Genomic DNA, 26,839 nt, shown 5'->3' on the forward strand with positions numbered 1-26,839 from the left:
GATAGTACAATTATTTCTTTTCTTTGACTAACTTATTTGTATTGCACAATTATTCCCGGAAACACGGCTATTTAAGTCCTCATAATAGCGGTCAACAAGAGATCCGTCAGAAATAGGAATATGTGTATAACATCAATTAAAACAAACAAACATTATGTACACTTTATTAAATGTACAACAAGTACTATTTACATAAAACACAAAACAAACGATAATATAAATAAACATAAAGTTCAAAAATGAATATAAAGTAAATGAGAAGTTAGTGAAAAGGCACCTACAAGTTTTTACTATAAAGTTGTTCAATTGTTGACACTTTTAACTCAACAAATAAAGCAGTTTTCATCATATTTCAACATTTTGTCACAGTGCTTTTGTTGGATGATGGAACATATTTCCAGAAATTTAATGAAATATATTTGTAAAATTTCGTAAAATTAATTCAGTTTTATAACTCTTTGTCATAGGGTTTGTTTATTCACAGATTTATAGCAGTTCGATTCGCACTCAAATTTAGTCATTATTATTATTGTTATTATTATTATTGTTATTATTATTATACAATGTTCTAACTATAGATACCACAGTTGTTGGTTACTACAGCTGCTCATAATTGTAAGGAAATAAGGCACGAGTCCACTAAATCGCAATGGGTGAGTTTCTGACGGGAAAGAATTTTTCTTAATCATTTTTTGTTGTTCATTCGGTGTTTAAGTTAACACGCATAAAATCATTAAAATATTTCAAACAATTTTAACGTCTTTTCCCCGTGAATACGCCATTCTGGATGAAGTTTTTCACGTGAGTTTGAAGGTGACATTTGCACATGCGCACCCATGAACGTTTAAACAGTGCCTAAACAAACAAAAATATTTCAAGGTGTCTTTCTAATGTTTCCGTACTTTTGGCGTAACGAAACATTTGTTACAGAATTTACAGTGACAATTTTGTTCTCAAAAATACCGATGCACGTATAACATTAATACACGTATACATATATTGTTTACATGTTGGTGTTTCATATGAATCAGTTATGCCATTCATTTCTTATTTATTGTAATAAACAATCTCACGTAAAAGATGAGTTAGCACTAGTCCATGACATACGAGGGTTCCATACGGGCAGGGCCTACATTCCGGCTTTCCACTCACTTTCAAGGTATCTCGTATGAAAGTTAGTTGATGTACTACCAGTAGGAGTAACCTCACAAAAACCAACAACTGTTCCTGGTACAAGACCAAAGGAAGACCGAATTGTCTCCCTTGTATAGCTATATCACTTAACAGTCCTGCCATAGTCAAAATTAATAATCTCGGAAAAAATATCACAACCGTTCTCATAGCATCAGTTTCTACTCATCCTTATCACCCCTGTATACCCGGATTTCTGTAGAGGCAGGAGTCAATTGACACAATTGATACATTTACTGCATCACAAGGAGTATTATCGGCATCTGTGAACTCGGACCATTTCTGAACACGTTTTACACTTAACATAACAACACCAGTAATATTTACACTCGCACCGTCTCACAATTTGCACGTCACTGGAGTCATAACCCCGCCCACAACACATAATATCACAACCCCCAGGCCCGTTGCTCTCCGGGTCACACGACCTGAAAAAATATAACAAAGCCATTTCACATGTCTTCAAAGAAATTAGGAGATAAGAAATATAAATGAAATCGCAGTCTTAAGAACATAGCGACTGCAATAATTACTTGAGACGCGCCATGAGAAAACAAACATAAATCCATGCTGTTCGCTTTCAAAGCCTATTGCATTTAGAGAAACCGTTAGCGAACAGTATGGATCCTGACCAGACTGCGCGGATGCGCAGGCTGGTCTTAATCCATGCTGGTCGCAAAGCCACTATATTGGTTTTCTCATGGCGCGGCTCACTTGATTCCAATATCAGCATAAAAAAGTATCAGATAACAAAGTCACTTTTGAAACATTCAGGTGGGAGCAAGTTTTTTCTCTTACAAATTAATAATATTCCACAAACACAAAAACAACTTTCCGTATTACAAATACACTGTTTCTAATTCGTCAAATCGTCAAATATTTTTTGATGCGATAAACGAGCAATCAGGTCCCTAAATAGCATAGTTTTCATGTGCATTGTATCGTTGTATGATACTATGTTGAAATACAAAACTGCTCAACTAACCTCCCTTGCGTCCCGATGGAACCCATTTTTCTGTCCGGCGAACAGTAGTCTGGTGACTTTTGAATATAAACTAATTCGTCTATAGGAATTGAATCAACTTTCTTATTAATTGGTGAAAATGTATGTTTTCCTTTCTTGCGCTTCCGTTTCACTTCAATTGCCATTCCATATTTGTCTTTAAGAGTTTCGGCAATTTTATTAAAGTCTGACAAAGATCGCCAGCAAGTTTTGATAGAACAGCTCCCAGATACACCGTGACATTTACACGCAGTTGTTAAACTATCTACAACAACCTGAAAAAAGAAGGCAGTAAAATTTAGACTTCATACCAATATTTTTCAAATAAAATATCAGCCCGTCATTTCACTCAACACTGACTCGTTTCATTTGCGATCCCGGGTACTCCAAATATGCAAAATAAAGTAACTAAACGAAGAAAATAAAGTCAATGTGCTGACCAAATGCAGATCATTGTGCATGAAAGTATCATGGTTCAAATCCACCACCAAAGACCAGAGTTCCATTTAAACGGTTCAGTTTATATTTGAAATTTATCTTAGAACATATTTTGTAGGTACGGAATAGTGCTATAAATCGCCAAAGGAATATGCCCCAATATCTAAATTTGGTTTCGACTAATTGGTTTCAGCACTGGCACCAGACCAGAAATGAAACGACATTTTTTACATGACATTCTACTCATACGTACACTATGACAGACATTTTCATGAACGGGAAAATTTTAATCGCGCATCACTCACCAACAAATGGGTTCTATGCATATTGAAGACTTGATAATTTGTCTTCATTTGTGTGCCAGTCACTTTTTCAATGTTTCTCGTCAAAGAGACTTTTATGTTTTTTAAGTTCTCGCCAACGCTATAGATTTTTCTTACACAACGACTCCTAGTAACAAGAACGGTTTAGACTGGTGCACAAGTCAGGATAAATAATCAGTTGTTCAACATGTATTTGCCGAGGGTGAGAAATGCGGATTGCATTGGGCTGATATTTTCCATTTCTTGACCATGTCTATCATACTATGCATACGGGTAAATTATTATAAAATATGGCTTGTTATTTCTTGTCGGGTGTTGCAAGAGCGTCATCAAGCCTCGAAGTATAAGTGAGGCCTTAGATGATTCTCCCTTTAAGGAGTCAGCATCGATGACGAGATCATCAGCTGGGTAGATTTGAAGACTAATGAGAACAGAACGTAAACATACAACAAGGGCGGACAACCCTATATCTGATCATGGAAGTTTATCGTTTTCGGAACAATGATATTGTATATGTATTTCCGAACATAATTATCTCAATAGAATGTCTTTCCTACATCTGATGAAAAAGTTAATAAATAAACTATGTAGAGCAATGACCTATGAAGTATGAAAACTGCAACATGAAGCTGAAGTGAAGGTAACCAAACCCTGCGTATAAAACTAAATTGTTGATATATGTTATTCTTTTTTTTTCTCTCTTTTTTTTCTTCTCCCACCTACTTATTTGATCTCTGTTTACTATAACCACATATCAAAGCAGAAATCAAATCTGATTCATACAAGTTATTCTGTAAAAACATAATCCGAAAAATAAATCATTTATAAGACTTCATCTTGATATTAATAACAATTTTCTTCGGGATTGAAAAGAGAAACCCCACACAGATAATGATACCGCTGACATGAAAGTCAAAATATCTTTAACAAAACAATCCTACTTTAATTACAATAAAAACAGAAAAAAATGCCACACAACATCTAACAGTATACACCACTAACACGTGTTGCACGTGTGTGTCATGTTTTAATGTTGCCGTGCCTTCACATCTAATAACCACCATACGCCACTCAAAGCTCTGTTAAGCAGGGTTTTATGACGTTTCTTCAGCTTTAAACTCGGCAAAGATGAATTGTTTTAATTGTAAGGCATGTAATTGGACTTAGTTATTGCACCAGTAAAACCATAATTAGGCCCGCCTTTTGGAAGCGGTTCAAAAGATTGTTCAGACGTTTCTGTCGAAGAGTTGAAGAGTAAAGGAACAAACTTAACCGCACAATGCAGGCTTGTCCGTTGGTCATGACATATTTTTTAAGAATTAACAGTACGTTTTGTCAAATTGTTCATCTCTATAAATGTTCATAGGGCAGATCTAAAGCATAAAACAGAATGTACTTCTACTATTAACAGAGTGTGAGTTTAGTATGAACAAATTTAGATGGGGTTTCCCTACATCGATTTCCAACTTTATCAAAAATGTTTCAAAGATGTTTCCAGAAACTGAGAACAACTGTAATATTTGTTTCGAGAATATATGGTGAACTTTTCTACAAAGCTTGCATTTATACGAGTGAAACATATAAAAAATATTTACATATAAAGTTTATAGATACTATATACTTCTACTTTTTACTTGTTAAATATCAAAGTGTTGTTTCACGTCATCATGAAAATGCGGAATGCTTGCAGAGAAACAATTAGTCTGACATTATTCAACAATATTTAACATCGCTTAGATAACTCGCGAATTTCATGAAGCAAAACACAAATTGACATAACTTGTCTATCAACATCTGATGCAAATATTCGATTATATTTTCATTGCTTGGAGGTTTTTATAGAACTGCACATAAGTTTGAAAGTGCTTTCATTTGGTCCCGATGTTATGCCGCGTTTGTTGTCAGTACCCTTTTTCATATTTGTCCAAGACATTCTTTAAATGGCATGGGTAAAGTTTTCTTAAAAGTACGAGAAAAAAAATGTAGATACATTAAGAAAAGAAAATATAATTGGTTTTATCTAATTTTAAGAAGTATAAATATTTCTCCAGCGTGATGGCGATACAAGTTCTTATGAATAAATTAATTTCCTTGAATAAATTTGCAAACATGATTCACATATTTGTGATATATCGGACATACCGAGTAACAGATAACTATCCATCGACATTATTTTAAATGTATATCCCGGATTAAATACAGTGTAAGGAAAATTATGATTAAGTATAATAAATTTCAGTTTATCGTGTAATAAATCTGAACTGTAAATCAAGGGGTGGGGTAGAGGCATCTGTGAGCTAAAGTACCCGTTCATGTTAAAATATTTATTTAGAACGATTACTCATGTATTTATCAAAATCACGTATGGGTGTACATGAACTTCTTCCAATTTTGGCTGATTCTGTCACCTTTTTGAATGTGTTAATGTGGCATATTGGCTTTGAAAATGGCTGCCAAAACAGAACTCAATGGAAAGAATTGCAGATAAAAACGGAAATGATCTCTGACCTCTTCGTCAAATCATTCCTCAATCTCCGACAGGTGGTGCAATTTTCCGGTTAATTTCTCAGCTACTGTACAACATTTATTTTAAGCCACAACTTTTTTTCTCTTGATATTGGCAAAACAATCATAGACGAATCTAATCTGTTTCAATAAAATGAAAATCTACAATCATTCTTTGCTTGAATTGATGTTGTTTCCTTCGAAATTCTCGATTAACTGTATAAAGTAAACGGATGGAGATGGGGCTTTCTTTTGATAGCCTAAATGATTAGCAAAAAGTGTCTGTGTTATGTTTGAAACTGTCACTTTATTCTATTTTTGAGTAACTAATAAACATTTATAGTTAACCAATATATTAAAGTCTGGATGTTCTTAACTATTATTTTTATGAACTGTTTTTTTCCGTTGTTTTATTTTACCCTCAATTTTCACGTACGTCCAAGTCACCGAGACGGACCTGTGAAACATTGTTCACACGTTAGACAATGAAATATTTTTAAATGCTTCAAATAAAGGAAGTTTCTTTCGTATTTTTGAAAACTGTGTAATTTTCGACTAAATGTCAAAAAATATTCAATATTCACAGAAAAGGTCTTGAGATTACCGAAAGAAAGTGACTTACCTTGTTACCAGCCGCTATATTATGAGTGTTCATCATAGTTTTCTTTCTTTTTGAATTTTTTAAAGTATGATAGGAGGTAAATTGTTCACTAAATCTAAGTCCATAATCCACATCATCTCCGCATCCACCCCATTTATATTCTCCTGTTGGGGCCTCATTTGGTAACGCTCCGCACGAGCATTTTGTTGTTATACCAACGCTGCATGCACGTGCAATTGAATGCATCAATGTTGCTGAGGCGATTGCATAAACGAAGGCTTGCTCTCGTGTCCCTAAAAGTCAAATAATATTCATCTTATGACTTTAGTTAAACACACTTTAAAAAGATGTAAAGTAATTAAAAAAAGTAGGTCATATAACATGTTTTGAAACTCACAAAAGAGGCGATACAGTCAAAACTAGGTCTGGTGTTTTGGCTATTAGTTTTTAGGTGCATGTATTTGCTTTCTCTAAATCTTAAACGAAACTAAAGTACCCAAAATATAATTATAGGATGGTGTATCCTGAGAAAAAGTATTGGAATGTTGACTGATGTAGACTGGACTTTTCTTTAGTAAGATGTCTTGCTAAATGAGTATCAAACAATATTATACAGAAAAAGACACAAAAGAATGAAAGGTACAGGTTGGTGCAAATACATTTCTCCAGAATAGGTAAAATAGAAAAATAAGGCTGCGATTTAACATTTCTACGGCTGCGTGTATGGGGTGAGATTTTATCATATGTCAAAATAAGAACATTGAAGTATAAATCAAGTGTAATGCCTAATTTAATCGCTCAAAACATTAATATCAATGTTATGTGAGCAAATTTATGGACACTTTTAGCAGACGGTTATTACCACGTATATGTTTTGCATGTACACGTTTTGAAAAAAATAAAATCAGGAAAAGCATCAGCAAGCTTTCATACAAAGATTATAAAAACTGTTTTTCTTACTGAATCACGATATAAATATATTGCTGAATATATATCAAGTCAAACATTTCAAATAAACTAGCCGAGTTTTTTGTTGTTGTTGTTTTGTGTGTGTGTGTGTGTGGAGGGGGGGGGGGGGGTGATGTTGTTTTGTTTTTGTTCATCTTTGTCTGGAGTGTCTTTTTTATTTATTTTGTTATTTTGAGAACTGAAATTCATTGGATTATAACGCGAAGAAATACATAATTCGCACAGGGTTTGTACACGTAATACTTATTTAAGAAAAATATTTTAAGTAATTTAAATCACGCCACAGAGATATGAAAAAACTGAATGATAAATGATATAGAATTACGACAAGATAATGCAGCAAGCTGTAATTCCATGCACGTTAGGCAATCTCAGTATTAAGACTCTTACTAAATGAAGCTTGTGGGTCATGTAATTAACTTTTGATTTATGTTAAATTGGATGAAATTAAAGCACTTAAGTTATATGGCTTATATCGTAATTCAGCCCAGTTTCAAGTACGGGTGGTCGACGGGTTTTCCATAATGAAGACTATGAAGATAAAATCAGAATAATGTAGTCGTTAACGAACTAATAGAATAAACATGTTTTCGGGCAGCGGTCAAATTTAAACTCAGGAAACATAACTACAGCTCCAAATTCTTATGTGTGCTTAATATCTAGACAAAGGTTCCGGTAATAATGTATGTTAGATTTTTCAAAATGCTTTGTGTTTTACCGTGAAACTTACATTTTGGAATCGAATCGTGTTAGAGTGAAACATACATGTACGTTAATATTTTGGTCTGTATTGAAATCAAAATATTATATATTCTATATAATGATGATATTGGCTTATGGGTTGATAAAAAAGCCTAAGAGTTAAAATTAGTACTTGAAACAAATAGAAGTATTTAAGTATTATCCGGTTACGAAACTTGAGCTGTTTCAAAAGATATTTTCTAAGATACTGTGTTGGGAAGAGCCCCTGGTTTAAAAATAATTATCGACGTTTTAAAATAAAAATCACTGCATAAAGAGAAAGGTCATGGGACAAAACCCATTATCTTCGCCATCCTGAAAATCCTGGAAGAGAGAACAAGATCGCGGCACGCACAGATTTTATATTGAATATTTAATAAATTATCAAAACATAACGGTACGTTCTGCATATAAATCATAAAAGTTTGAACATCAAAGTTTACTTAAAGTCTGTACCATGATTAATATAAGCGCAGCCAGGCTTTATCCAGGCAATAAAATTATCTTAATTGGTAATCTGGAAAAAGAGAAGTGGAGAACCTGATGCTGAGCCGCAGTTATCCGTCGGGCCTGAACCTGCAAAGAAGCAATCTTCACTCGCACGGGACTTTTTAAGTGAGACAGTTATAAGATTCCGCACTTAGATACCTTTATAAAAATTCTTTTGAATGCTAGAACTCTTTGTAATTATTTGAAATTGTTTAACCGTAGGCAAACTTTTATTCTTTTGTAGTACAGACATCGTTTTGGGGGTTCCTTTCAACAAAATTATATCACCAAAGAGTTAAGATATTATCAAATAATTTAGTTTTTATTTATCTTATAAAAAAAAACAACAAAAAACAATGAAACAAAACAAGTTCATAACCATTATTTATTTCTGTGCTACTAAAAGTAAAATTATGTTTTCGTAAAGATATTACATTTTAACATATTTGGTGCACTTGTACTTAAAATTCAATCAAATAGACTCAATGAATGAGAGGTTGTATAACAGGGCATGCTTCTCTCTTTCAAAAAAACAAAACTTTTAAGGATAATCAGACCTACATATTTGTATACATTTCCACAAGCAAGAGAATATCCAGATCTTATATTAATAATATTTCTTTAACAGTTATATCAACATATTGGAAATTTATTACGCAAATAACGTAACATACGAGTTTTTTTATTATTATTTTTTTGTTCAGACGGTTGAATTATCAGCCATTGTGGTCCAAAAGCATGTATAATACAAGATAACATTCAGAGTAGATTTCTTTAAATTGTAACTCCACTATAACATTGAACTTTCGACAGGCGGTAAAACAGAACATTTACTTTTGGATTTACTTTTGAAGATAAGTACACATATAGGACACATATTTTATTTCTATTTATTTCAGTTTCTCTTTTGTTCCAGAAAAAGCAAATGGGACATTAGTATTTAGAACATTTTGATAGTGATAAATACGATTTTGCGTGACTGAATTTATTGTAAAAAGAAAGCAGTTAAACAAAGCTTCTATACTTAATAAAAATGCATTTTCTCTTTTCAGTCCAGTAAGAGTTGTCGCCCTTTAACTTACCTCGTTTTAAATCTTTTGTCAGTTTAGGCGCAGATGTGATTGAGGAACAATTCCAGCGTCTGTCCATAAATTGTCTCTGACAAGCATCAATTCCTTTATATGAAGCAAGCGCTACGGTACTCATGAGGTCAAGATGTTGTTGACAAATCTTCAATTGGTCTGATGACAGACCATACGATTTCTTGCAGTCTTTTGAGTTAGACCATGACTTTTGACGATTTTTATACAATGCTCTGAAAATATACAAATATTTTTTTTTTTTAAAAACGAGAAAGAAATGTGAAGCAAACTAATTTGGGAGACAAAAATGTACGTTTGTCTTTCCGTACAGCAGCGCATGCGCAAAATCGTACGTCCGGTGATACTACAAAATTGTCTCAGATTGACTAATGAACCTAATGAAATCGAAATTATTTGAAATTTGTAATAAACCTGCATGAAATACGATTTTGAAAATAAGTTAGGTAAATCAATTAGGTTAATGTAGAAATCTAGACACAATAAATACTTGGATGACGGAATATCTTAGAGCAGATAAAGATATTGACACTGTTAAACAGAGGTGATTATACGTAGACAAAACAATTATTTTAGATAACTATCATTGGTCTCTTACGTGAGTTGTTGTAGTTAGGGAGATTTTATTGCTCTTCATTTTATTTCTCATTTACGCAATGAAATATTTATGGTTATAAAAATCATGCAATGTCTGCATAGAACTGCTGTATTTTGTAGTTGCTGTAACAAAATTCACAAAAACTGTATGTTTAAGATAAAACAGATCTATAGAAAGATAGTTTCACATTTGATTATGTTTAAATTTGTCTGGAAACGAGAAGAAGGGACATAGTTTACTCATAAAGTTTTCCAGATACCTCGTAAAGCTCGACAGTAAAATCAGTTAACGTTAATATGACGGGGCTTGTTAGAGCATTCCTTCAATAGTTCTTTCACATTTTTTCACCTATTACAAGATAATTGGTACTGTCTAACTATTATAATGTATTTGTGCAAGTTACTAACCTGCCCTTTTTATTTCCTTTCGAAACGGTTTGGATCGTTTACTGCGAATGACAAACATGTTCGAATATTGGACAGTAAATAACCTTGCTTCCGTAATGTGTGGGAATTTAGCAAGAGCAACCAGAACAGCCAGAGTACCCAGTAACCAACCCTAACCCTAACCCTGGCTACTGTGGCTAAGTTCATGCAAGTGCTTCCGTACCTAAAATTGATCCGTTTGAGGCGGCTTGGACGGGAAAGTGTGTGTTGGAGGGTGTGTGGGGGGGGGGGGGGGGGGGGGGGGGGGGGGGGGATAGTGGTGTTCCACTGCAAGCGTCTTCTTGGCATCATAATAACGTGTGTGTACCATTCCATAAGTATCTGACAACTGTCAGTTAAGAAGTAAACTTTATTGAAAGTTTCAATGGAGTATTCAGATTTGTTTTAGAAATGGTATTATAGAGGGAAAACATAAAATGAAATAGAAGTGGTATAAATTATATCAAGTGAAAGGTGCGGTTTATCTGAGCTTATCAGCCGATGGTGGTTTCGTTTGCAGTAATAAAATATCTTCGACCATGCTCTCTGCAAAATGGTCAGATAGTCTCATTATTTTGCAATAAAACCATATCTTCTGTGATAAAAGGTATGCAGTAAAAATCCAAGATGCAAAATTCACAGGTGCACCATATGTTTATTGTAAAACTCTCTTGTGTTTGTTTGCTTTGATAAATAAAAGAAGAACCTTTATAGAATGTTGCAAGACATGTGGCTCTCCGACTTCTAGCTGCATTGTTTTATATCCATTTTAGTGTGTTACATCAATGGAAAAAAGGAATATTGAGAATTCAAACACAATCCGATTGATTATTATTATGCACTGTTTGTACGTCACAATTATTACCTCATAGCATCAAACCTCATAGCAGCGCGCTGGAAAAGAAAACAACGCGTGAATCTGGTGTAAATATCTTCAAAGATGTAAATATTAATCCTTTATAACGTTTTATAATCAAAATAAAAAATCTAAAACAGTGATTTGCTCTCCATTGAAACTTGTAATGAGGTGCAATGACGATTCAGTTATATAATTTGACTGTGCATGAAATCACGCTTTGCGGGTCATCTTGCATGCGCAACACCTCGGCGACCCATGCTGTATTATTGACTGCGAGTTGAAGACGCAAGTGTCGGCGACCCATGCTGTATAAATGAGTTGAAGGCGACAGCGCTAAGTACTTCATTCGGAAAGATTTTTTATTTTATTCGAAATAATCAAATAGACACTTCACTTCAACAGTTTTATCTGATAGCCTGCAGTTTTTGAAACTAACTTGGAATCATCAACAAATTGAAACCATCGAGTATCTAAATTTCGCTCTGTCATTTGTCTGAAAGGCCTTAAGATTTTATTTCTATACTGTTCTTCACTTTAATATTAATACAAGTTGATCTTCTGTTTGCTATTTTGCCAAGTATGATATTGTCTGCAAACTTCGACATTGATTCTTATTTATTTAATGTTTCACATCTGGGTCTTTTTTTATTATTCAAAGAGGCCTTACTTCTTATATAGCTCGACTTAAGTTACATGTATAAGAGGGAATCAGTTATTTGAAAGGCTATATGAAACTTTTATATAACTGCGAAGGTCGCTAAAGCCGGTGTAACAGATGTTCATTCTTCATAAAACAAAGTTATGAGACAGCAACGTTTTTCTTTGCACTGTTTATTGAGCTTTCTTCTTCTTTTTTTCCGCAGCAGTTTGTAGATAAAACTACTCCAAGTACGTGTTATTTGCTTAGATGTTACTGAATGACATTGTTTTATGTGGTGCAACTCACATCCATTTTCAATAGTAGCTTGCCTACAACCTTGTGGTATATAGCGGGTATACTACTTCTTTTTGTGACTGTAATTAACCCTTTTGTTGCTGAGTGAACGATTCTGTAAACCATTTTTGCGCTGTGTTATGGAATGCAATTAACCAATTTTTACGCTGAGATTACGGTTCTTTATTTGACTGCAGTTAACCATTTTTGCGCCAAGTTGACGATTCTGTATGTGACTGCAGTTAACCATTTTTGCGCCAAGTTGACGATTCTGTATGTGACTGCAGTTAACCATTTTTTAACCATTCTTTGTGTGCATGCAGTTGGCCGTTTTTGCGCTGAATTAACGATTCTTTATGTGACTGCAGTTTTAAAACCATTTTTGGGTCTGAGTTGGCGATATGATATCTTATTCATTATGAACTTACCAAGCAGTAGATCGTGGAGGTAGTTAAATAATAAATTGAAGGTCGACTGCATATTTTAACATTTCTTTCAAAATCCACGGTGGTACGATTTATTTACATTTTGTTTTTAATTAAATAAAACTTGTGGGAATTTCAATTTGTTTTGTATCTACTGCAAGGTGGCCATTTGTTCATTTTTGTATTTTTTTAAACCTTGATCAAATATCAAACATTCAGATTTACAATGTTTCATTTGAGGGTACTTATATTGTACGATAATATACTGCAGTGGTAAACATCAAAGGCATTCCATCATTTAAGAGTGTACTTTCGAGCTAATAGGCGATGTGTACAAATACATCAGAGGGGTTTTATATTCAAACTTTTTTTCGAAAGAAAAGTTACATGCAACTGGTTATAATAATCGACGCAGATGGCTCAAGGGTAAATAACTAAGTGTAGTTCGTAAGCTGTCATTTTACCTTTGCCCATCGGAAATGAAGCATATTTTTTTGATATGTTATACATTAGGTACCCACTAAGGACAGGGTAGACAACTAACGTTATACATTTTGTACCCACTAAGGACAGGGCAGACAACTAACGTTATACATTTTGTACCCACTAAGGACAGGGCAGACAACTAAAGTTATACATTTTGTACCCACTAAGGACAGGGCAGACAACTAACGTTATACATTTTGTACCCACTAAGGACAGGGCAGACAACTAACGTTATACATTTTGTACCCACTAAGGACAGGGTAGACAACTAACGTTATACATTAGGTACCCACTAAGGACAGGGTAGACAACTAACGTTATACATTAGGTACCCACTAAGGACAGGGTAGACAACTAACGTTATACATTTTGTACCCACTAAGGACAGGGTAGACAACTAACGTTATACATTAGGTACCCACTAAGGACAGGGTAGACAGGGCAGACAACTAACGTTATACATTTTGTACCCACTAAGGACAGGGCAGACAACTAACGTTATACATTTTGTACCCACTAAGGACAGGGCAGACAACTAACGTTATACCTTTTGTACCCACTAAGGACAGGGCAGACAACTAACGTTATACATTTTGTACCCACTAAGGACAGGGTAGACAACTAACGTTATACATTTTGTACCCACTAAGGACAGGGTAGACAACTAACGTGACTTTTCGGTATTGTGCAAACGAACAAAATCGCTCGATTCAGTAACATATTTGCTAATAGTTTCCTTTTCCTTACTACTTGACAGATTTTGATAAAATAAAAATAAAACATCTGCAAGAAACTCTTGACACTTTTCTCAAACACATTGTCCAAATGTTTTTCACGGACCAGATGTGTAGGTAACGTACACTATGTAATTTGGGCGAGTGTTCGAAGATAGTATAGACTATATGACAGACGTTTTGTGCCGAGGAAATCACTCAGTTTTCTGTCATCTACGCTTTTTATTTAATTAAAATCCACCAAGTAACAAACAAAAATGTTACATGAAACGAGCGATTTCCCCCGTGTGTACCATACCGAAATGTCACGTGGGTTGGCCACCCTGTAGTCTTTATTCGTTTAAGATGAACATGATACCGTCTTCAGTAGCACATGTTTTTTCTTGTTGTTCTTTTCAGAGGGCAGAAAGTTGCGAAAGATTCACATTCGTCTATTTTACAGGAAAAGATACATGAAGAAACAGAAAAATCGTGAAAAGTGAACAAATTGTAAACTTGAATGACCTTATATTTCATAATAAAAAAGCACCAACTGTAACAAAAATCATCCTGGACGAAAAAGAAGAATTCGCAGTTCTGCATGTCACCTCAAAAACTATTTGTTGTCGTCTGCAACAAATTCTTGCAATCAAGTGCACCAACAAGCATGAGGAGTGGATCCAGCACAGCAAATTCTGACATAGCGATAAATCATCACGTCGCACCATTTGCTACAGAAGTTTTTCAGAAAGTTCATAAGAGAACATAAATGCATAAATCAGAAAATCTTCATTCTTGGTAAATGTTCTGTGAAATAGAGGCCCGCCTTAGGTTGTTTATGCGTTCTTTCGCAATCCTGTATCAGGCCATATGTAAAACATATTAATCTAATATTGCTTTCTGTCAATCACTCAAAGCATTGCTAGTGTAAATTTTAAAGATTTTAACGATTCGAAATAAAACAAGTATGTTACGGAGTTATAAGAGTACTGTTCACAATTCTTAGTGGTTTTTCGATGATTTGAGGTGTTACTAGTAGACGGAAGACCAGCGTTTGACATTGTTTTTATTTAGAAATAAGTATCTCGGTTAAAAGAACGGTAAAATTATATATTTTAGATAAAAATGACACACAGCTTTTATATATAAGAAGAAATGGACAACTCTAACAATTCCCAATCCCTGACAGACTAAAGTACATGCGTCGGTTGATAGTCAATAAGAAATGAAAATGAAAAATTGCATACATGAAATAGAAGTTTGCTAAAGTGCGTTTTGCTTTGGAATTACAGAAACTGAGGTGATGTTGTAGAAGGTTTGTAATATGCATATGAGCCGTGCCATGGGAAAACCAACATAGTGGGTATGCGACCAGCATGGATCCAGACCAGCCTGCGCATCCGCGCAGTCTGGTCAGGATCCATGCTGTTCGCTAACAGTTTCTCCAATTGCAATAGGCTTTAAAAGCGAACAGCATGGAGCCTGACCAGACTGCGCGGATGCGCAGGCTGGCCTGGATCCATGCTGGTCGCAAAGCCACTATGTTGGTTTTCCCATGGCACGGCTCATATATTGTTAAAACAGTGGAAACAGCAAAGCTTTTTTCCAACGTCTTTACATTACCTATTTAACTAAAGAAAATGCTTACACAGTTAAATGCTTACACAGTTTCTTGTTTCATGTACAAATATAGCGGATCTGGAAAAAGCAACACTTCGAAACAATGGACTTAACTGAGCACGTTATCACATGACCTGTCAGAGTCCTTAATACTATTGTATATTTACAAACAACACTTTTAATAAAATTTTACTTTCAATGAAAATCGCTACGTAATGTCTATTGCATTCAAACAGATACTAAAAAATACAAATATACTCTGACTTAACAATACATTATTTAGAACATCCTTAGAGTCTGACATAGAAGTTTACCGTAAGAACCTCGGAATAAAATAGAAAATCTGTTAAATAGATTATGCCTATCTCTTTGCTACGTTGTCTCCAGTCTAGATTGATACTGCTTGATATTTATATAATATCTCTGTTCCTCTAAAACAACCATGTGCAAAACTCGTTACCTCAAGCACATCATTGAAATATCTCAAAAACCGAGTAAATCGCTACATGTTTCCCTTTGTAGTCATTTAATGAAGGTTTTTGCTCGTAGAATTGAATCAAAATCAGGTATTTACGATATGTGCTTACTATTTTCTAGTTGTTTTTTTTCTCATGTTGTGTTTCTAATCGTTGGATACTGTTATTTACAACGACTCGTTAAGATGATGCGACTATGGACATATCATTTAGGAAAGTAGTTTTTTCGGGCAAAATCAAATTTATTTCCTCTGGGAAAAGGAATGTTTTCAATGAGAAATCAAATATGTGAGCACTTCATATTCCTTGAGGAAGAGAAAATGATTCGTTAAATGGAATTTATGAAAACTGTTACGGTTTGGACATGCACCGATGACGTATCTATAAGCACATAGTATAATTTTTAATACAGTATAAAACTTAATTTATTTTATATATTTAGCTTTTTTGGAAAGCAGTATTCGCAATGCAATTATCAATGTTAGTATAGAAACACATGCGCACGTGCTTACTGCAAACTAAAGTCTCCTATTTATTCAACCTGACGCAATTCCATGAAAAAATACTTTCATTCAAACAAACCTCACACTGATATATGCCTCTGCACTTAGAACAATTAACAAGTAATAAATAATTGCGAATTGTTAGACATAACACTTTCAAATGTCAGCAATCATGTTTTATTACCAGGTTCGTGCAGTCTCAGGCAATTCTTAAATATACAAATTCACTTAAATAAGCTCATATATTCCGTTAATTGTTAGGCTTTAAGTCTATATTTCCACCTCGCAACACATGCTCAAATTCTTGTAGATTTCATTTAGATTGTTCTCTTCGATGTATATTCTTCTAGCTCTTTTATATTGACGTAAAACATCAGAGGTGCCTTATATAACAAAACGAATATTTCTATCAATGAGAGCTGATACTTTTCTTTCAGTCATAATAGTTATTACGGCCATGAGGGCAATGCGAATAAACGTTTATTCAGTTGAAAATTCAATGCAACTCATTCATGCAGCCGTTGCAGCACAAGAAATGCACGTATGTTCGTATGTGAGACTAAGGCTAGCATGTGAAACTAGGGTTGGTGCGTGAGACCAGGGCCTTGTGATACTAGGGCGAGTGTGTAAGACTAGGGCTAGCGTGTTATAGATTAGGGCTAGGGTGTGATATTAGGGGTAGGGTGCAACATTGGCGCTAGGGTAAGGTGCATGATTAGGGCTAGGGTGTGAGATTAGGGCTAATGTGTGAAATTAGGGATAGGGTGTGAATTTAGGCCAAACTATAAGTGAAACTATGGCCAGTATGTGAGATTAGGGCTCTCGTGTGAGACTATATCTAGGGTGTGAAACTAGAGCTGGTAGTAATGTTTTAGCGAAAGACAACCATGGGGTATCTTTAAATCTCCTTTTGTCAAACAAAATGTTGTAAAATAAGCCATTTTATTAGAATTTTTTTATATGTTTGTCCTGCAAATTCCATTAAAATTTCCGTTTGATCTTTGTATTATTTTATCTTTAATTACGGCTCATTTCGTCAAATTGTGTGTATTTGACCCAGGTCGCGTCCAAAGGGTCAGATTTAATTGCCCCCTTAAACACGTTAAAAAGACATAAAACATTCGGACATTCGTATCATGTACGTCATTAAATCTAAATTACAGTCTTCCCACAATCTGTCAAATTTCATTGTTGTAATCAATTGTTCGGCTCACCACCCGATGGAATGCGCATGCGCAATGAAAAATGTTTGATTGGAGATGATGCACTGTTACTGCCGCCGGACTAACTGTATTACTGTTAGCCTGTGGCAGTAGTAATAAAACTGTATAATTTGTACAGTCCATCTGTTCAAACTATTTAACAAACGGTATAAAAGTGACATGTTTCTTTGACGTTTGTTGCCATTTTAATGGTTTTCAGCATGGCAACAAAAGGCAGTTGTTATTTCATTTTAGAATTAAAACTTTAACATTTTTATTTTTATTTACTGGTCTGTGCAGTTTCAGTTGGGTTGGCCGTTTAAATAAGCTTTCTACTGTTATACCAAATCGCTGAACTAAGACATTTTTGCACGTCTTGATACTTAGATTTACACCCATAGATATATCAACACTGTTCTAACAAGGTGTTAATTTCAGCAAACGCTTTCCCCGATTATCTAGAAAAGTCTTAAATGTCTTCTCCTCATGAACACACTCTGATAATGGTTCCAAATTCTTACCAGCAGTTGTAATGCCTCATTCCAGTGTTTTCAGACTGACATCCGAACTGCCAAATGATAAATCTGTGAAGCAGTCAGATAAATCGGAAGAGGCAAAGGTAGATAAAATGAACTGAATGGTCGTAAAATGAAGCAAATGATCATGGATAAGCCATCGTTGCAAGTGATGTATGAGAAATTTAGCCGACATACAGCTGCTCAATACAAAAAGTCAAACAGGTTCATCATCTATGCGTTCCAGTCTACAAAATTGTTTGCGAAGCAATGCAAGAATGATGCAGAAATATCCACACGATATTTTATGTATTGTTTATTCACTGATCATCTTGAAAGTGCAGCATTTAGCAACTTTTAATTTGTGTCCAAAGCATCACAATACATGCTGATACACTCAGGGCTTCTAGTCACTGAAGATTAAAGAGTATGTCTATGCGCATAGAGTAGAGGCTATTCAAACTAAAGAATGTGTTCTACTTTATATGTAGGTCAGTCTCTGAATAAAGCTCGCTGATATATCGTGTACATTGTCTGTGTTTTGTTCACAGGAGATAATCAGAGCCAAGAAAGATCGGTCACAATATACAAGAGAAATGATTAAAAAAACATTATTATCTAGTCAGTAGCCAGACTAGATGTACACTCTACGGGAATAAATTTTGGAAAATTTTGAAATTTGTCTGGCATATGATTGGTTGAAAAAAAGAGTGTAAACAACACTCAATATTTTATTTAGAGTAGCACGTCATTCGACAAAATATTATTTTCTGCTTCAAACATATGAACTCCAACGTGTACTCCTGTATAAAGAAATAGTCCAAATGCACGAAACTATAAAGATATAGATGTTATTTTAATGATGAACAATCCTTAGATAATCTCTCACAGAAATCAGACACGACCGCTAATTAGTTTTTATAATAGTGTGCACATTTTGATCTAATGACGAGTGTTGTCTTTTATATCTTTATTACGCTCAATTCAGAAATATTTCACAAATGAAATTCTTTCACATTTACATTAGAAACGTAAACAAAACTATCTTTTCCAAACGAAGGTAAGAAAATCCCGTGCTGACAGGCCTCTTGGAATTACATATGTCAGAAACAGCATGCTTATCATAGGAATAAAGATAAGACAACTCTCATTAAATTTTACAAGGTAGGAAAAGTGAGATACCCATCTAATGTTGTAAAACAAAACTTTTGGCAAGCAGTCACATTTGTAGCTGTTTTTATAAAATATTTTTAGCAGAGAATGAATTACGTGATATAAATACTGCGGAATTAAATAATTGGAAAGGTTATTAGGTAAAATGACCCTCATATTGCTCTGTTGCTATGAGACCATTTGCATCCAATATTACAATAATGATGTTTTCAAATTTGTCACAATATGACAAAGTATTATGTGCCGCATATACTACAGTTTTACATTTATGAACAAGCTTACTAAAATAACAACAAATTTACCAAAATAACAAGTTTACCAAAATAACACGTCGTGAGAAATAGTCTGGGGCCAGTACTGCAAAACGAAAATTAATATGCACGATTTTGCTAAAAAAACAACAACCCAGGAACAATTTACTGTTATCATGCTATAGCATTAAAACTTCGGTAATCGAATTTTAGATGAGCGGAAAATGATTGGATGGATTAAATATACTTATTGTGTGCATAAAATAAGACCTTTGCCAATAAAATAAAGAGTTGAAAGCCATAAAGCCGCTAGCATACCAGGCGTTACTCTAGACGCTTGGCTTATGTGCCAAAGAATGCAATATAATGGTAAGAAAAATAAGCAGTGAAACAACAAGTCAGTAATGGCTTTGTTAGGTCTACTGTTTTGAATATGGATGATCTATCATCAAACAAGCGTAAAGACAACTTTATCGCCTGTTTCATGAAATACGAATAGGCGCACATATGGTGAAACGCCTAGCTTTGTAACAGACTGTACAAACCCGTATATATACGATTTGCCAGACTCAAAATAGTCGCTGGTAATTTACATGCTGTCGCATTTTAAGATAACTTACTGCGAAAAAAAACAACAGTTTAACGAAAAAATTTATGATTTCCGCATTTGCAAACAAAAAATGAAAAATTCAACGTTTATATTATTCAACAGCACAATAACCTTTGATATTAAATACTGACTTTAACTGAACCATACGTTAAGATAATTTTATTTCATTACAAAACGAACAAAACATACATAAAACATTCGCTTTTTCTGTTTGCATGCAACCTGCTTCCCTATTTTTCAATTAAGAACATGCACAAAAAAATCCAACTTTATTAACGTGTTAAGTCACTGAACCCTAGGTATGAACTTATTATTTGATTGAATGGGTCGAATGAAATTGTTCACGTGCATTCACGTAAAACTCAGTTGATGTATCTGGTTTACTAAAGGCCGGCATCTTGTTTATTTACAAGCTCTATACAACCCTACTGTTACACTTACCTTGAACATTTTAACCGTACGGGTAAAGAAAGAGTATTTTAGAGATTTTTTTATTCGCGAATCGTTACTGACTAAAACGGTGCCTTGATGTGAAACGAAGTAACGTCGTATTTGTATATCATACGTTTTGCACTTTGATTAAGACTTTCCTACCTGCGTCGATAAAAAGTATTTCATGCATTTTATTGTTTTCTTCGCCAAACGGGTAGGAAAATATAATCAAGAGATTCACACACTTGGTAAAAAATAGAATGACGTTCAGAAGACGAATATGCCGTCAAAAGGCTGACCTACTTCCTGCCACTGTTACACTTACCTTGAACATTTTAACCGTACGAAAAAAGTATTTTAGTGTTTTTTTTTTTCCGAAGACTACCTTGAACATTAACCGAGGTAAGAATATTTAGGGATTTTTTTTTTGTTCGCGAATCGTTACTGACTAAAACGGTGCCTTGATGTGAAACGAAGTAACGTCGTATTTGTATATCATACGTTTTGCACTTTGATTAAGACTTTCCTACCTGCGTCGATAAAAAGTATTTCATGCATTTTATTGTTTTCTTCGCCAAACGGGTAGGAAAATATAATCAAGAGATTCACACACTTGGTAAAAAATAGAATGACGTTCAGAAGACGAATATGCCGTCAAAAAGCTGACCTACTTCCTGCCACTGTTACACTTACCTTGAACATTTTAACCGTACGGGTAAAAAAAGAGTATTTTAGAGTGTTTTTTTTTTGTTCGCGAATCGTTACTAACTAAAACGGTGCCTTGATGTGAAACGAAGTAACGTCGTATTTGTATATCATACGTTTTGCACTTTGATTAAGACTTTCCTACCTGCGTCGATATAAAAAGTATTTCATGCATTTTATTGTTTTCTTCGCCAAACGGGTAGGAAAATATAATCAAGAGATTCACACACTTGGTAAAAAAATAGAATGACGTTCAGAAGACGAATATGCCGTCAAAAAGCTGACCTACTTCCTGCCATAAATATTATAAAAGTGACGATGGTGACGTGTAATTTTCAGTAGTCGTGTTTTATTGTACAAGATGGATGCGCTGATAACACACTTGATGAGTATATGAATTGACAAGTTGTTGAAAAGGTAAACAAATTATGGGAATGGATTAGCAATGCGATACTGCAGCTAGGTGAAAGATTAAACGAGATAATACTATGAAAATGACGAACTTGCTAAAAATTGGATATTTAGATAACAGATATCAAAACTGGGGAAAATGTGGTTTTCTCTGCGACTGTTGTTTTGGTATAATCGGATATTAAGCCCAGGACAATAAAGAGTCAAACTCCACAACCATGGCCACTAGGCCAAAATAAACTTTGAACTTCTGGCTTAGATTTAAAGGGAAAGACAATGTTGTTCTTATGTAAATTCGTTCTTAAAGAAAGTGAATCGGCTTAAAAATGAGAAAGTTATGAGCATCTAAATGTTTGATCAAAATGGCGGCCATTTTGTTTTCATGGCAACAAAAAACAAATGGCGGATTTGTTAAATCTCTAGAGTATTTACTAATTTTTGTAAAATAGTTTCCCTACCTTTTCCAGTTATAATGAAAGAAAATACCATGCTTTACATCTTACACTCGAGAAACATGTAAGATTAATCTATTTAAAAGGTTATTTGCTAAATAAAGAATTTAGTAGTGTGTAAATGACGTCATAAACGCACTAAAATGGCTGCCTCCATGATAAGAACTTAGTGCGCTACGAAAAGTTAATGCTTCCCAATTTCAACTACCTGCTGCATTAAGGAATGAAATATAGAAGAATGTTGTACGACGCGTGTAATATTCATTGGTGCTACGCACCCCGAACCCCCCCCCCCCCCCCCCCCCCCAAAAAAAAAAATATTACGCAGGCGAGTAACCTCATTGTATTGTTTTTCTGAAATAATGAAGAATTATGTAAGGAGTATTTTAAGTGAACGATAAACATTGCTTCAAAAACAGGTGATATATGTCTAATTTTGTTTACAAATTCAAAAGGAAGTTTTAGATAGTGCAAGGGTGTAAGGGCCGTTTTTGTCTATGTTTGTTCAAGTGCAGTCTTCTGTATTTAAGTTGGTCAAACATGGGCTTGCTTAAGGAAACGATCGGTTTAATGCAGTCTTACTTTGTAACAGTGTTCAAAAGATTTGTATCATTTTTTTTTAATTGGAAAGTATGTAAACTGATGCATTTTGAAAACGTCTTTAAACCTCTTTAACAATAGAACAAAGCTAATCATAGTGTCTTTAATTTTAAAAAGATATCAGTCACTAATGTAGGTAATCCCCATCCTCTCCCATGATGTATTTTGTACACTGGTTTCTGCTTTACCAGGGGTAACATTTATATACCCAAGTTGTGTTTTATTTTATACACTGCCATTTTTTTAACAAAAGTGATTTGTTTGAGAGTGTGTATGGTTAGGAATTGTAAGCCTCTGTCACTGTACATATATGGGCACAAAATGTTTTTAAAGACAAATATATTTATAAGTTCTAGCACTGCTCCCTAAACCAGGTGATATTGTATAGAATGCAATTAAACTTTTGGGTATATGGGGATACTCCTGGCTGTAAGTGCCGTTCAAATATTGACACCGGGGAAACATTTTCATTATATCTTTCTGTTGTCACTGTTGGCACTATGATTGGTTTTATTTTGTTTGTTTGGAGATTAAAAGACCTTTCTAAATACATATAAGTATAGGTTTAATACCTTCTATATGATACAAACCTTCGGAGGTATTAGCTGTCATTTTAGTTGTACTGTGTCTGACATGATGGGTGCAACAGACGATAATTGCACAAGGTGGCATTCTCTGTTTAAATCGTAAAAAATAAACGCTTTACGTGATTGAAATTTTGCTCATGGTACTGGTGCTGGTATTGGGTTAATATGGGTGTTTGTTATACCCCCGTCTACGAAGTTTATGCGGGGGGTATGGTTAAGTCACAATGTCGGAGCGTCCGTCCGTCCGTCCATCCGTCCACCCGTGCAGCCGTAATAACTCCTGAAATGATGGGTGGATAGAGTTCTTCTGGGAATATATGTATATGATTATAAGATCCAGGTCGATGGGGATTCGTTACAATCCACTAATATTTACCATTTATGCTCCTTTTTTATTCAAAATTCTGCAAAATGTCGATATCCATTTGACTGTTGTTGAAAGGATAAATGGATTGAATTTATTTTGGTAGACAGGTGGTAGACAAAGTTTTCGGTGGGGCTATGGCCCCTTTCGACTTAAAATTTGTAAAAAAGGTCTTAATTTCGTACAAAAAGGCCGTGTTACAGGGGTAATATTTACTCTCCAAAATGCCGACAGATCTAATTGGTGTTTTTTTTTCTAAACTTGGCTCTCGGTGTACTGTATGCAACACTGATTTAAATGTCTAGACTGCACCGGACAACAGGTTCCCATACACCAAAGTTTATGTAATAGTGTTCAAATAATTTTTTTGCTCTTCATTCAGACTGATATCCATGCACAGATTTGAAGAAGAAAACTCTATGAGAGAAAAACTGATATAACAACGCGTTTTACGATCTTCGTTTCAGTTTTACCATTTTTAATAAAAGTCTGTCTTTAAAACTTCACACAATGCTGTGACTAAGCAACCGGAAGTGGAAAAAGTAACATCAAAACAACATCAGCGACGATAATTCTCGCGTGTCTAATAAAAACTGAGAACAGTAATTGCTTAAACAGGCACCCGTATCGCTAAATATTTACATAAATCAACAGCTTGGATTTCCAGTCGAACAGATTTTAGAATTTCTTGGAACGTTTTCACTTTTTCTTCAAGTTTTATATGATATAACAATGTGTAATCACAAAAAAACTGACTTCTATCGTAAATATTTTGTACTCGGTGTATTTTTACTAATTACTCGTGCCAGCTCAAGACCTACTTCCAACATACATTAGAAACTCGATAAGTCGACATCAATGATTCAATTTAAAAATTAAAATACATTTAAAGATAAAACGGGGAAAACACAAGTAGTGCCACTAAAAGATAATTTGTGTACTGGAGATTCCTGGTTTTAACTGCACAGCGAACGTTAAAACAGTGTTGAACTTACTACTTCCATAAAGCTTATGCCGTGCTAATTAAATACAATGTAACTTACATGATCAATAATTATGATAAGTTTGAAATTACTTTTTAATTCAACATTTGATAATGGAATTTTGATCGAAAGCGCATCTTTTAACGTTCTTTTAACCCATGCACACGTTTAAAACACATTCTATTATATGAGCCGCGCCATGAGAAAACCAACATAGTGGGTTTTGCGACCAGCATGGATCCTGACCAGACTGCGCATCTGCACAGTCTGGTCAGGATCCATGCTGTTCGCTTTAAAAGCCTATTGGAATTGAAGAAACTGTTAGCGAACTGCGCGGATGCGCAGGCTGGTCTGGATCCATGCTGGTCGCAAACCCACTATGTTGGTTTTCTCATGGCACAGCTCATATATATATATATATATATATATACTTATATATAATTTAAACTCTGCCTTGGTACTTAAGTGCGATTTCTATGCAAGGCATGCGCACGTCAAATTGAAATATGCGATACTCATTTAGAAGAGCCCATAAAATTCACAGCACCCCTATTTAATTTGATTTTCGTTTAATCGTTTCACTTAATGCAATATGGCTGACTTCCGTAATTTACGATCATTATGTGGACTGTCTTGCTGTGGCTTTGACAAATTTACGAACAAGTCTATAATTAAGAACGCGGCGATTTTTAAAACCTAAAATTACTTGAAATACAGGCTTGTACAACGTCTGCACATGAAAAAGTCTGAATGCGCGGCAGGTGTAGACGAAAAATATTTAATACATTTCTACAAAAAACGCGCACTAGTCTCGTCTGCCAAAACATTTTCGTTTGGTTTGATAATCCCCGAATTATCGTGTTGTCTTGTCTAATTTTACAAATGAAGCAAAATTGATGCTAATATTTCGTGCAGTATACAAACAAATTAATTAGAATCAAAAAGCATGCTTATCTACTTCACAAGACATCGCGTTGTCGGGGATGTCTGAATTAGCTTCTTGTACTTATATATACTGGAGAACATTTATACAAGCCGTACCACAGTATCGCAAATTCCGAAATTCCGTTATAATCAGCCAAAAATGAAAATTCCTTGATGTGAAACTGGACTTTCTGAAATTGGAAGGATGTGCGTTTTATATGAGGAGATGTCTTTTGTTAGGTTATCTATGTAAAATAAAAATTCATTTAATTTAAAAATGGTACGGGATCGAAGCCTTACAAGCATTGTATAACCTCTTCCCTGGTGATCCACTCAATACAAATAAAACACACCACCATGTACAGCAGGTGTTTTGCCTCCGGGTATGAAAATACATTAATGATATAATGAATTTACTTCAAATACCTCAAAATTACACCATAAGTTAGCATTTCTATATCCCGTTTACGCCAAAATCGTATCTTATAGAATGAGTCTGTTTACGTGCTAGATTACTACATCCAAAATACTAAATCATGTTGGTTATTATTATTTTTTAAACAGAATCAAGCGTGAGAACTTAATGTGTATTTTTCTATATTATGTAATCCATTCAATTTTGCAAACGCGGTGAGTAACACTATGAACTGAGTTTAAATTAACTTTGAATGTGTTTGTTAATGAGTCATTGGATGACTTTGTTATAACTAATAATTTTATTATTACCGATATTGGTATAATGTACAAAAAGTGAGTATATCTGCATAATACCGCTTTTAGGTTTTCTTTAATTTCGTACAAGTGTGTATTCTCCAACCTACTGCAGAAATAAAATATTTCACTCTACGAGCAGTATCAACTTTGAACTACGAAATGTCAAAGACGAGGATAAATTACATTCACAGGCGTCTTAAATAGTTGACACTGTATACAATTTTCTTAATTTTGTTTTCATAAAACATGCAAATTTTCGTCACAACCACTTAACTAACAAAAATTACACCAAAAACCTTTGGGCTAAATGTACTGATAAAGATTTACAATGTGAAAAACTAAAATATTTCGTCTAATTCCCATTTAATGAAATTCTAGTAAATCTAAGTTAGAAGCCCTATATAATTAAGGTAAACTCGATGACAGCGTTGAAAGACAGGGCCCCATCTAATACCTCCTATTTTAATGAAAGACGATATGAAATTAAAACCACAGAGTCCAACCTTGTATTTGAGAA

At 34.4% G+C, this 26,839-nt stretch overlaps 1 protein-coding gene across 3 annotated transcripts in view; it reads right to left on the reverse strand.

Moving 5' to 3' along the window:
* Positions 1–148: 148 nt before the first annotated feature.
* Positions 149–26,839, reverse strand: part of LOC123554831 (protein Wnt-11b-2-like) — a 69,215-nt gene continuing 42,524 nt past the window's right edge. For all 3 annotated transcript variants that reach the window (XM_045345192.2, XM_045345190.2, XM_045345191.2), the window contains exons 3-6: positions 9,343–9,575; positions 6,083–6,354; positions 2,177–2,469; positions 149–1,619 (exon numbers count right to left, since the gene is read on the reverse strand). In XM_045345192.2, the coding sequence (XP_045201127.1) occupies positions 1,445–1,619; positions 2,177–2,469; positions 6,083–6,354; positions 9,343–9,575 (973 nt within the window). In that variant the 3' untranslated portion in view covers positions 149–1,444. The remainder of the gene's footprint in view (positions 1,620–2,176; positions 2,470–6,082; positions 6,355–9,342; positions 9,576–26,839) is intronic.

This window comes from Mercenaria mercenaria, chromosome 7 (assembly GCF_021730395.1).
Source record: "Mercenaria mercenaria strain notata chromosome 7, MADL_Memer_1, whole genome shotgun sequence".
Lineage (NCBI taxonomy): Eukaryota > Metazoa > Mollusca > Bivalvia > Venerida > Veneridae > Mercenaria > Mercenaria mercenaria.